This window comes from Hypanus sabinus, chromosome 7, assembly GCF_030144855.1.
Source record: "Hypanus sabinus isolate sHypSab1 chromosome 7, sHypSab1.hap1, whole genome shotgun sequence".
Lineage (NCBI taxonomy): Eukaryota > Metazoa > Chordata > Chondrichthyes > Myliobatiformes > Dasyatidae > Hypanus > Hypanus sabinus.
Window position 1 is genome coordinate 638438 of NC_082712.1, and position 14208 is coordinate 652645.

General features: G+C 43.4%; 1 protein-coding gene across 2 annotated transcripts in view; it reads left to right on the forward strand.

Annotated features, from left to right (window-relative positions):
• Nucleotides 1-14208, forward strand: part of LOC132396487 (WD repeat-containing protein 70) — a 182490-nt gene that overhangs the window by 98288 nt on the left and 69994 nt on the right. For both annotated transcript variants that reach the window (XM_059974030.1, XM_059974029.1), the window contains exon 11: nucleotides 2487-2586. In XM_059974030.1, coding sequence (XP_059830013.1) covers nucleotides 2487-2586 — 100 coding nt within the window. The remainder of the gene's footprint in view (nucleotides 1-2486; nucleotides 2587-14208) is intronic.

Here is a 14208-nt window from a genome sequence, read left to right on the forward strand (position 1 = left end):
AAACTTTGAGGCTATAGATTTTTTAGTAGATAATCAGAAATATTAACCAGACTAAAATATTGATCTGCCATTATCCACCCATCCATCTATTCAAGAATAGGGCCTTCCTTGAGACACACCACCCAGCAACCCCAATTTAATCCTAACCTAATCATGGGACAATTTCCAATGACCAGTTAACTTACCCAGCACACCTTTAGACTGTGTGAGGAAACTGAAGCACCCAGAGAAAACACACTCATTCTGTGGAGAGGATGTACAAATACTCCTTACCGAGGAAACTGGGATTGAACTCTGATACTCCAAATTGTAATAGCATTTTGTCTAAACTGTACACTACGAGAGCAGTTGAAAAGGTCTGCTCATGTTCTCAGACCATATGAGAGCTGATTGGTTTATAACTCTGCTTTTGACAAGGACAAAAAATTGCTTTCTCCAGTACTGATGGTATTTGCAAGGCAGTGTGACTTATTGGCATGTTTTACACCCAAATCATATTACCCAATACTGGGTACAATGTCTTAAAATGATATACAGCCATGCTCAGAACTGGTGACATATAACCATATAACCATATAACAATCACAGCACGGAAACAGGCCATCTCGGCCCTCCTAGTCCGTGCTGAACTCTTAATCTCACCTAGTCCCACCTACCCGCACTCAGCCCATAATCCTCCACTCCTTTCCTGTCCATATACCTATCCAATTTTACCTTAAATGACACAACTGAACTGGCCTCTACTACTTCTACAGGAAGCTCATTCCACACAGCTATCACTCTTTGAGTAAAGAAATACCCCCTCGTGTTTCCCTTAAACTTCTGCCCCCTAACTCTCAAATCATGTCCTCTCGTTTGAATCTCCCCTACTCTCAATGGAAACAGCCTATTCACGTCAACTCTATCTATCCCTCTCAAAATTTTAAATACCTCGATCAAATCCCCCCTCAACCTTCTACGCTCCAACGAATAGAGACCTAACTTGTTCAACCTTTCTCTGTAACTTAAGTGCTGAAACTCAGGTAACATCCTAGTAAATCATCTCTGCACTCTCTCTAATTTATTGATATCTTTCCTATAATTCGGTGACCAGAACTGCACACAATATTCTAAATTTGGCCTTACCAATGCCTTGTACAATTTTAACATTACATCCCAACTTCTGTACTCAATGCTTTGATTTATAAAGGCCAGCGTTCCAAAAGCCTTCTTCACCACCCTATCTACATGAGACTCCACCTTCAGGGAACTATGCACTGTTATTCCTAGATCTCTCTGTTCCACTGCATTCCTCAATGCCCTACCATTTACCCTGTATGTTCTATTTGGATTATTCCTGCCAAAATGTAGAACCTCACACTTCTCAGCATTAAACTCCATCTGCCAACGTTCAGCCCATTCTTCTAACCAGCATAAATCTCCCTGCAAGCTTTGAAAACCCACCTCATTATCCACAACAGCTCCTAGCTTAGTATCATCGGCATACTTACTAATCCAATTTACCACCCCATCATCCAGATCATTTATGTATATTACAAACAACATTGGGCCCAAAACAGATCCCTGAGGCACCCCACTAGTCACCGGCCTCCATCCCGATAAAGAATTATCCACCACTACTCTCTGGCATCTCCCATCTAGCCACTGTTGAATCTATTTTATTACTCCAGCATTAATACCTAACAACTGAACCTTCTTAACTAACCTTCCATGTGGAACTTTGTCAAAGGCTTTGCTGAAGTCCATATAGACTACATCCACTGCCTTACCCTCGTCAACATTCCTCGTAACTTCTTCAAAAAATTCAGTAAGGTTTGTCAAACATGACCTTCCACGCACAAATCCATGCTGGCTACTCCTAATCAGATCCTGTCTATCCAGATAATTATTAATACTATCTCTAAGAATACTTTCCATTAATTTACCCACCACTGATGTCAAACTGACAGGTCTATAATTGCTAGGCTTACTTCTAGAACCCTTTTTAAACAATGGAACCACATGAGCAATACGCCAATCCTCCGGCACAATCCCCGTTTCTAATGACATCTTAAAGATCTCCGTCAGAGCTCCTGCTATTTCTACACAAACTTCCCTCAAGGTCCTGGGGAATATCCTGTCAGGATCCGGAGATTTATCCACTTTTAAATTTCTTAAAAGCGCCAGTACTTCCACCTCTTTAATTGTCATAGTTTCCATAACTTCCTTACTTGTTTCCCACACCTTACACAATTCAATATCCTTCTCCTTAGTGAATACCGAAGAGAAGAAATCGTTCAAAATCTCTCCCATCTCCCTCGGCTCCACACATAGCTGACCACTCTGATTCTCTAAGGGGCCAATTTTATCCCTCACTATCCTCTTGCTTTTAATATAATGTTTTAATACATGTTGTGGCTGAGCACTTGATAGTGTTTTGGTTTATTGTGATTTATTGGCTCTGTGGTGCTCTGAATATTTATCACTAATCATTATTTATTACATAGGTTCATACAAAGTTTCACAACCGACTGGCGCATGTTCCTGGCAGTGACACATCTTGCCTTAGCTTCTCGTATGATGGAACTACTTTGGCATCACGTGGTGGTATGAGGTTTCACTTGACATTTCTTTAATGCAGGTTATGTTGCATGCCTTAAACCAGGGCTTCCCAACCTTTTTTTGTGCCATGGTCCCCTACCATGGACCTCAGGTTGGGAACCCCTGACTTAAAATGTATGCCTGTGTGGGAAGATGTGGAAGAACCTGGAGTCATTTCTATACATGTACATACCCGTGTGAATGTGGATATCTGAATTTTAGCCTTTGTGGCGGCTGAAGCTTCCCATCATTTGCTATCAGAGACACACATCTTCTTGGTGAGGTCCCTGAAGCTGATTCCCTAGGGAGGTTTTTTTTTTGGGACCAGATGTCAGGCATAGATCTTTTGAATCAGATTCCTGACCCAAAAATCCAAAGCAGGGAGTGATTGAATTCCATCATAGACATAGGTATCATGATTGTTTGGATTAGATCCTAATTGGAGAAAGGCCAAAGTTGATGGTATCAGAAATGATCTGAGAAGAGGCAATTGGGGCGGGGTATTTTCTGGCAAAGATGTAGTTGATAAGTGGGAGGCCTTCAAAAGTGAAATTTTGAGAGTAAAAAGCTTGCATGTGCTTGTCAGGATAAAAGGTAACTATAACAGGTGTAGGAACTCTTGGTTTTCAAGAAATATGGAGACCCTGGTTAAGAAAAAAAAGTGGTGTATTGTACATAGGAACAAATAAAGGGCTTATCAGACCATACAACCATAAGGTATAGGAGCAGAATTAGGCTATTTGGCCCATTGAATCTGCTCCATCATTTCATTATGGCTGATCCATTTTTCCTCTTGGCCCCAGTCTTCTGCCTTCTCCCCATATCCCTTCGTGCCCTGACCAATCAAGAATCTATCAACCTCTTCCTTAAATATACATAAAGACTTGGCCTCCACAGCTGTCTGTGGCAAAGAATTCCACAGGTTCACCACTCTCTGACTGAAGAAATTTCTTCTCAGCTCCATTATAAAAGGGTGCCCCTCTATTCTGAGGCTGTGTCCTCTGGTCATTCACTCCCCCCACCATAGGAAACGTCCTCTCCACATCCACCATTCGATAGGTTTCAAATAGGTAACCCCCCCCCCCTTAACTTCCTCAACACTACCTGCCCCTCCACCTATATTCATATCGTCCGCAAACTTATCATCCAAGTCACAGATGTATAGCATAAAAAGAAGCAGTCCCAGCTGAGATCTCTGTGGAATACTGCTCGTCATTGGCAGCCAACCAGTAAAGGCTCCATTTTTTCCCCACTCTTTGCTTCCTGCCAATCAGCCACTGCTTTATCTATGTTAGTATCTTCCCTGTAATACCACGGACTTTTAAATCAAGCAGTGGTAAATCAAGGCAACTGGACTTGCGATATTGTCCAGAAGCTATTTTCCCACTCATCCAAAAGGTTTCTTCAGTTTTGATCTATGGTGGTTAGTTTACTGGTTTATAAACTCTGTGAGTTGTTTGGGGGTATAGCAATCACACAAGGGTCATTAAGAGCTGTAGAGCAAACACGAGAAAATCTGCAGATGCTGGAAATTCAATCAACAACACACATAAAATGCTGGTGGAACACAGCAGGCCAGGCAGCATCTATAGGGAGAAGCACTGTTGACGTTTCGGGGCGAGACCCTTCGTCAGGACTAACTGAAAGGAAAGGTACTAAGAATAGTGGGGGGAGGGGGAAATGCGAAATGATAGGAGAAGACCGGAGGGGGTGGGATGAAGCTAAGAGCTGGAAAGGTGATTGGCGAAAGTGATACAGAGCTGGAGGACGGAAAGGATCATGGGACAGGAGGCCTCGGGAGAAAGAAAGGGGGAAGGGAGCTCCAGAGGGAGTTGGAGAATGGGCAGAGCGAGAGAGAAAAAAAAACAAACAACTAAATATGTCAGGGATGGGGTAAGAAGGGGAGGAGGGGCATTAACGGAAGTTAGAGAAGTCAATATTCATGCCATCAGGTTGGAGGCTACCCAGCCGGTATGTAAGGTGGTGTTCCTCCAACCTGAGTTTGGATTCATCTTGACAGTAGAGGAGGCCATGGAGAGACATATCAGAATGGGAATGGGACGTGGATTTAAAATGTGTGGCCACTGGGAGATCCTGCTTTCTCTGGCAGACCGAGCATAGGTGTTCAGCGAAATGGTCTCCCAGTCTGCGTCGGGTCTCACCAATATATAAAAGGCCACACCGGGAGCACCAGACGCAGTATACCACACCAGCCGACTCACAGGTGAAGTGTCGCTTCTTTAAATCCTCTTTCAAACCGCCTTTCCTCCCTGTCCAAAATGTTAAAAGCTTACCATGTCAGGAGTACAGACAATGGTGGGTGCATGGAACGCACGGTCGGCGGCGGTGGTGGAAGTGGATACAGTAGGGTCTTTTAAGAGCCTCTTAGATAGGTACATGGAGCTTAGAAAAATAGAGGGCTATGCACTAGGGAAATTCTAGGCGGTTTCTAGAGTAGGTTACATGGTTGGCACAACATTGTGGGTCGAAGGGCCTGTAATGTGCTGTAAATTTCTATGTTCTATGTTATCATTATCACCTTGACCTTTAGGTGTAGGCATACAGCTGAGTCTTGACCTGAGATGTTAGCCCTCCTATGCTGGACCATCCATTTGTGAAGTGGTTGTTTTGTCTCGCCAATATACAGATCTGTGCAGTTCTCATTGCATTGGATAGAATATAGAATATTAACCTGTTTATGTGTGGCTGTTGGACGAGTGTGGTTGTAGCTTTGAAAAACACAGGGATTTTGTGTTTATTGAAAATCCATCTGAGTTTCTCTGAAACTCCAGCCACGTATGGGTTGACTATGTTTTCCATCAGCATTGCTCCTTACCTCTTGTTTGTTGGGCTGATATTCCTGCTGGCTTTTGTCACTCTTTTGGTGAAAGCCCCATCAGGGTAGCCGTAACATCTCTACCCCGGCATCTCCACAACAGTTCACACCTCCATGCATGCAAAGATAATACCTCTATGACTCTCATGTGATTGCTATATCATTAAACAATTCACAGAGTTTATAAGCTGGAAAACTACTCACCCCAGATCAGAACTGAGAAAACTCTTGGATCAGTGGCAAAACGGCTTCTAGACAACACACAAGTCCAGTTGCCTTGATTTACTATTGCTTGATAAACAATGACCTGGATGACTGAGAACCTTCATAGACATGGGCTTTTAACTTGTTAAGCAGGCTCATGTGTTGCACCTTGTCAAAGGCCCTCTGAAAATCCAAGTACACAACATCAACCAATTCTTCCGTCTATCCTGTTTATTTTTTCAAAAAATTCCAACAGATTTTCCCTCAAGGAAGCCATGTTGACTTTGCTTATTTTATCATATGCCTCCAAGTACCCTGAAACCACATCTGTAACAATCGACTCCCAACATTTTCCCAACCACTGAGGTTAGACTAACAGGCCTATAATTTCCTTTCTTCTGTCTGTCCCCCTTCTTGTAGAGAGGAGTCACATGAGCAATTTTCCAGTCTTCCAGAACCATTCCAGAATCTAATGATTCTTGAAAGTTCATTAATAATGCGTCCACAATGCTAGAAGTATAGTAGGAAAGGTGGATGAGCTTTATGGGAGGTCAGAGAGTGGTTGTAGAGTGTTGCCTCTCTGACTGGAGGCTTGTCACTAGTGATGTACCACAGGGTCCTTTGTTGTTGTCAGCTATAATGTTGATCTGGATGATAGCGTGGGAGATACAACCTCATCCTTCTGAATTCCAGCGAGTACAAATCCAGAGCCATCAAACGTTTATTATATGTTAACCCTTTCATTTCTGGAATCATCCTTGTGAACCTCCTCTGGAGCCTCTCCAATGGACCGCACATCTTTTCTAAGATGAGGGGCCCAAAACTGTTCACAATACTCAAGGTGAGGCCTCTCCAGCATCACATCTTTGCTCTTGTATTCTAAACCTCTAGAAATGAATGCTAACATAGCATTTGCCTTTCTCATCATGATTCAACCTGCAGGTTAACCTTTGGGGTCTTCTGCACAAGGACTCCCAAGTCCCTTTGCATCTCAAGTTCCTGGATTTGCTCCCCAATTAGAAAATAGTGTGCACATTTATTTCTACTACCAAAGTGCATTTTCCAACACTGTTTTTCAACTGATAAGCTTGATGTTGGTTGCTCCAAGAGCACTCGCCAAACTATTAGAGTGATGGAGGACAGCCGTTTCAGAGAGAGGTCTCATCGGTTAGCATTAGTGGAAGTGGAAGACATTCGGCAGCACTGCATAAACTGAAGGAAGCTGGAATTATCACTGAGTCAAGAAGTCCTTATGTGTCACCTATAGTGGTGGTAAGGAAGAAGAATGGGAAAGTATGAATGTATGTAGATTATCGAACACTGAACATACAGTCTGTTTCACAGATTGAGGATGATCTCACCTGCCTGAGTGAGCAAAATGTACTGTTCAGTGTGTTAGATCTAAGGAATACCCATGATTGAAGTTGATAAAGAGAAGACAGCATTCGCATGTCCATTCAGTTTGAAAAAGTGCCCCAGGGCATATCAGGAGCACCGGCTACTTTCCAACGTGTCATGGAAAAGACTGTTGGAGACATGCACTTGTTTGAGGTATTGATGCACTTGGATGATTTTAAAAGTGTTCAGGTTAAAGGCTTAAAGCTGTCACTGGATAAGTGCCAGTACTGTAAGACATTAATCCACTATGTTGGTCACATAGTCTCTCATAATGGAGTGCCTTTAGATCCGTCCAAGATAGAGCTGGTAACCACATGGCTAAGGACCAGGAATGTGAGTATACTACATTCATTCTTTGGTTTCTGTGGGTACTTCCAGAGATTTGTGAAGGACTACTCTGGAGTAAGCTACACCTTGAATCAACTTCTCTTTGAGTACCCTCCCTTGGGGAAGAAAGGAAGGAGAAGAAGGTAAGGTTTATCTTACCCCTTTGGAGCTTTTATGGGAAAGATGGGATGCAAAGTGTGAAGAAGCATTTCAGCTGATGAAAGAGCTGCTGACTAACCTCTGTGGGCCTTTGTAAACCTCCAGTTGCTGTATGTACTGCATATAGACTCCATCTGCGAGGGATTAGGCAGTGTTCTATATCAAGACCAAGGTAAAGGATTGAGCCCTGTTACTTTCGCCAGCTGGAGTTGTCACCCATCCAAAAGAATTTACTTTGCACAGAAATTGGAGTTTCTGGCATTGAAATGGGCAGTGGTGGATGTTAAGTGACCATCTATATGGTGCCAAGTTTGAGGTGAGGACCAACAACAATCCAGCAGCAGATCGAGTCGGTGGTGAGGAAGGCAAATGCCATGTCAACATTCATTTCAAGAGGTCTGGAATACAAGATCAAGGATGTGATTCTGAGGATTTATAAGGCACTGGTGAGGCCTCACCTTGAGTGTTGTGAACAGTTTTGGGCCCCTTATCTTAGAAAAGATGTGCTGGCATTGACAATAGGCCCTTTGAATCAGCACCGCCATTCAATGTGATTATGGCTGATCATCCACAATCAGTACCCTGTTCCTGCCTTATCCCCAAATCCCTTGACTCTGCTATCTTTAAGAGCTCTACCTATCTCTTTCTTGAAAGCATCCAGAGAATTGGCCTCCACTGCCTTCTAAGACAGAGCATTCCATAGATCCACAACTCTCTGAGTGAAAAAGTTTTTCCTCAACTCTGTTCTAAATGGCCTACTCCTTATTCTTAAACTGTGGCCTCTGGTTCTGAACTCCCCCAACATTGGGAACATGTTTCCTGCCTCTAGAATGTCCAATCCCTTAATAATCTTATATGTTTCAATCAGATCCCCTCTCACCCTTCTAAATTCCAGTGTAAACAAGCCCAGTCGCTCCGATCTTTCAACATATGACAGTCCCGCCATCCTGAGAATTAACCTCGTGAATCTACGCTGCACTTCCTCAATAGCAAGAATGTCCTTCCTCAAATTTGGAGATCAAAACTGAACACAATACTCCAGGTGTGATCTCACCAGGGCCCTGTACCAGGGAGGGAGGTCCAGAGGAGGTTCACAAGGATGATACCAGAAATGAAAGGGTTATCATACAAGAAACGTTTGATGGCTGTGGTTCTGTACTTGCTGGAATTCAGAAGAATGAGGAGAGATCTCATTGAAACCTTTCGAATGCTGAAAGGCCGAGACAAGTAGATGTGGAGAGGATTTTCCCATGGTGACAGAGTCTAGGACAAGAAGGTACAGCCTCAGGATATAGAGGCTGATATAGTTTAAAAAGGCAGGATATAGTTTAAAAAGGGTTCTAAGAGTAAACTTAGCAATTATTGGCCTGTGTTTGACGTCAGTGGTGGGTAAATTAATGGAAAGTATTCTTAGAGATGGTATATATAATTATCTGGATAGACAGGTTCTGATTAGGAACAGTCAACATGGATTTGTGCGTGGAAGGTCATGTTTGACAAACATTGAATTTTTTGAAGAGGTTACGAGGAAAGTTGACGAGGGTAAAGCAGTGGATGTTGTCTATATGGACTTCAGTAAGGCCTTTGACAAGGTTCCACATGGAAGGTTAGGAAGGTTCAATCGTTAGGTATTAATATTGAAGTAGTAAAATGGGTTCAACAATGGCTGGATGGGAGATGCCAGAGAGTAGTGGTGGATAACTGCTTGTCAGGTTGGAGGCTGGTGACTAGTGGTGTGCCTCAGGGATCTGTACTGGGTCCAATGTTATTTGTCATATACATTAATGATCTGGATGATGGGGTGGTAAATTGGACTATTAAGTATGCAGATGATACTAGGATAGGTGGTGGTGTGGATAATGAAGTAGGTTTTCAAAGCTTGCGGAGAGATTTAAGCCAATTAGAAGAGTGGGATGAAAGATGGCAGATGGAGTTTAATGCTGATGTGAGATGTGCTACATTTTGGTAGGAATGATCAAAATAGGACGTAGATGGTAAATGGTAGGACATTGAAGAATGCAGTAGAACAGAGTCATCGAGGAATAATGGTGCATAGATCCCTGAAGGTGGAATCTCATGTGGATAGGGTGGTGAAGAAAGCTTTTGGTATGCTGGCCTTTATAAATAAGAGCATTGAGTATAGGAGTTGGGATGTAATGTTAACATTGTACAAGGCATTGGTGAGGCCAAATTTGGAGTAGAGTGTACGGTTCTGGCCTCCAAATTATAGGAAAGATGTCAGCAAATTAGAGAGAGAGTACAGAGGAGATTTACTCAAATGTTAGCTGGGTTTCAGCACCTAAGTTACAGAGAAAGGTTGAACAAGTTAGGTCTTTATTCTTTAGCGCGTGGAAGGTTGACGGGGTACTTGATAGAGGTATTTAAAATTATGAGGGGGATAGATAGAGTTGACGTGGATAGGCTTTTTCATTGAGAGTAGGGGAGATTCAAACAAGAGGACATAAGTTGAGAGTTAAGGAGCAAAAGTTTAGAGGTAACTTGAGGGGGAACTTCTTTACTCAGAGAGTGGTAGCTGTATGGAACGAGATTCCAGTCAAAGTGGTAGAGGCAGGTTTGATGTTGTCATTAAAAAAAATGGATAGGTATATGGACAGGAAAGGAATGGAGGGTTATGGCTGAGTGCAGGTAGGTGGGACTAGGTGAGAGTAAGTGTTCAGCATGTACTAGAAGGGTCGAGACGGCCTGTTTCCATGCTGTAATTGTTATATGGTTATATAGGGGCGCCCTTTCAAAACCGAGATGCACAGAAATTTCTTTAGCCAAGGGCTGGTGAATTTGTCGAATGTGTTGCCACATGCAGCTGTGGAGGCCAGGTCGTTGTGTGTATTTAAGGCAGAGATTGATAGGTTCTTGATTGGACATGGCAGCAAAGGTTACGGGGAGAAGGCTGGGATTTGGGATTGAGGAGGAGAAAAAAAAGGATCAGCCATGGTTAAATGGTGGCGTAGACTTGATGGACCAGATGGCCTAGTGCTATGTCTTATGGTCATCCATAGTTGCCAAAGTGCTATGGGAGAAGTATTTTGTTCATTATGGCCTCCCAAGAAGGATACACAGTGATTAAGGAAAGGACTTTAAGAATCGGCTCATATATGAGTTGTTAAGCACGCTTAGGGTTGAGAGGTCAAGTACAGTGCTATCACCCTTAGGGTGATCCTCAGCCTGAAGAACTGATATTGCTAGACTTGCTTGGAGCCCTGGCTGCCAACATAAAGAGCAAGTGGAGCCGGCATATTTGGTACACTGCTACAACGATACAAAATGAAGCCACTGGCTACTCGCCATACTATTTGATGTTCAGACGCAATGTGAGATTACCTTTGGATCTCTGTTTTGGAACCGGCAGTGAGACTTGCCCCAGAGGACATATCTGAAACATGTGTCTGATATGAGGAAAGAACTGCAAAAAGCTTGTGAACTAGCAGTGGTTTCTGCAAAACCAAGGAAATGAGGAGATATGGTCGCAAGATCAGGTTCTCCCAACTGATTCCTAGAGACGGAGTTTTAATAAGACATTTGGGGTTATAACGGAAGCATAAGTTGGCCGGCAGCTGGGTATTTACGCCGTATGGTCATAGTGGAGAGCCAGATACCAAATTTGCCAGTTTTTGGGGTGAAGCCAGAGGATAAAAATGATCCTGTCAAAATTCTCCATCGCTATCACCTTTTACCCCTAGAGCTGGAACTACACATTGACACAGAAGCTACACTTAGTAAGAAAACTCTGCAGAGGCAACAAGCTGACAGTAGTGTGATTTCAGTGAATCATGTACGAACTCAGAGGGTGAGGGATTGGGAGAGTGGTATGCTTTATCTTGTGGAACTCCTCAAGAATTAATGAAGAGATGTCTGAATCTCTGATCTCTTACTCATATGTAGTGGAGAGGACTTGATGATAGATAATGAGGGAAAACTGGCCTCCAGTATATTTGGGGATGAAGCTGACTTCAGTTAGATGGTGGGGGGACCTGCGTTACTGGAAGATACGAGTAACAGATGGGAAGGCATCCTCTAGTAGACAGGAATAGTCACAAGGAGTGGCTGAAGCTGAAGAAACCGAAGATGAGATAAGGGAGATTCAATTGGGAGAGGTACAAAGATGCAGCAGCTCATCATCACACAAGGCCACTCAGAAGGTTAGAAAATCTATAGCACAATACAGGCCCTTTGGTCCATAGTGCTGCGCCAAACATATATTTACTTTAAAAATTACCAAGGGTTACCGATAGCCCTCTTATTTTTTTAATCTCCATGTACCTATCCAAGAGACTCCTAAAAGACCCTATCATATCTACCTCCTCCACCATCATTGGCAGCCCATTCCATGCACTCACTACTCTGTGTAAAAAACTTATCCCTAACATCTCCTCTGTACCTACTTCCTGTGGTGAACTACATATACCTATCTAGACACGCCCCTCTGCTGACTGCTTCTGTGGCTCCTCCCACAGACCCCTGTATAAAGGCGGTTGGAGGCACTGCTCCTCCCTCAGTCTCCAGGATGTTGTGTGGTGGTCTCTTGCTACTAACCGCGGTCTCTTGCAGCTAATAAAAGCCTATTGTTCGCCTCCCATCTCTGAGAGTTATTGATGGTGCATCACTTCCAAGCACCTTAAAACTGCCCTCTTGTGTTAGCCATTTCAGCCCTGGGAAAAAGCCTCTGACTGTCCACTAGGTCAATGCCTCTCATCTCATACACCTCTATCAGGTCACCTCTCATCGTCCATCGTTCCAAGGAGAAGAGTCCAAGTTCACTCAATCTATTCTCATTAGGCATACTCCTCTGCACCTTTTCTATAGTTTCCACATCCTTCCTGTAGTGAGGTGACCAGAACTGAGCACAATACTCCAAGTGGGGTCTGACCAGGGTCCTATATAGCTGTAACATTACCTCTCTGCTCTTAATCTCAATCCCATGGTTGATGAAGGCCAATGCACCATATGCCTTCTTAACCACAGAGTCAACTTGCGCAGCAGCTTTGAGTGTCCTATGGACTCAGACCCCAAGATCCCTCAGATCCTCCATACTGCCAAGAGTCTTACCGTTAATACTATATTCTGCCAAAATGAACACCTCACACTCCATCTGCCACTTCTCAGACCAGTTTTGCATCCTATCAATGGCCCACTGTAACCTCTGACAGCCCTCCACACTATCCACTACACCCCCAACCTTTGTGTCATCAGTAAATTTTCTAATCCATTCCTCCACTTCCTCATCCAGGTCATTCATAAAAATCACAAAGAGAAGGGGTCCCAGAGTAGATCTCTGAGGCACACCACTGGTCACCAACCTCCATGCAGAGTATGACACGTCTACAACCACTCTTTGCCTTCTGTGGACAAGTCAATTCCAGATATACAAAGCAAAGTCCCCTTGGAACCCATACCTCCTTACTTTCTCAATAAGCCTTGCATGTGGTACCTGGTCAAATGCCTTGCTGAAATCCATATACACTACATCTACTGCTCTACCTTCATTAATGTGTTTAATCACATCCTCAAAAAATTCATTCAGGCTCTTAAGGCACAACCTGCCTTTGACAAAGCCTTGCCGTCTATTCCTAATCATATTATGCCCCTCCAAATGTTCATGAATCCTACCTCTCAGGATCTTCTTCATCAACGTACCAACCACTGCAGTAAGACTCACTGGTCTATAATTTCCTTGTCCATCTCTGCTCCTTTTCTTGAATAAGGGAACAACATCTGCAACCCTCCAGTCCTCCGAAACCTCTCCCATCTCCATTGACGATTCAAATTTCATCGCCAGAGGCTCAGCAATCTCCTCCCTTGCCTCCCACAGTGTCCTGAGGTACATCTCGTCTGGTCCTGGAGACTTATCCAACTTGATGCTTTCGAAAAGCTCTAGCACATCCTCTTTCTTAAGGTCTATATGCCCAAGCATTTCAATCCACTGTAAGTCATCCCTACACTCACCAAGATCCTTTTCTATTGTGAATACTGAAGCAAAGTATTCATTCAGTATCTCTGCTATCTCCTCCAGTTCTGTACACACTTCTCCATTGTCACACTTGTTTGGTCTTATTCTCACGTTTTACCTTGCTCTTCACATACTTGTAGAATGCCTTGGGGAATTGATAGAATTGTGGTCACTATCTCCAAAATGCTCTCCCACTGAGATCACAAGACAAAGGAGCAGAAGTAGGCCATTCGGCCCATCAAATCTGCTCCCCCACTCCACCATGAACTAAACTATTCTCCCATCTAGTTCCAATTTCCGGCTTTTTCCCCAAATCGCTTGATACCCTGACTAATTAGATACCTATCAATCACTTCCTTAAACACCCTCAATGATTGGGCCTCCAGAGTTGTATGTGGCAATGAATTCCATAAATCTATGACCCTCTGGCTAAAAAATTTTCTCCTCATCTCTGTTTTAAATGGGTACCCTCTAATTCTAAGACTGTGACCTCTTGTCCTGGACTCACCCACCAAGGGAAACGGCCTTTCCACATCTACTCTGTCCAACCCTTTCAACATTCAAAATGTTTCTATGAGATCCCCTCTCATTCTTCTATACTCTAATGAATACAATCCAAGAGCAGACAAACACTCCTCATATGTTAGTCCCTGCATTCCAGGAATCATCCTAGTGAATCTTCTCTGAACTCTCTCTAACATCAGCACATCCTTTCTAAGATAGGGGGCCCAAAACTGCA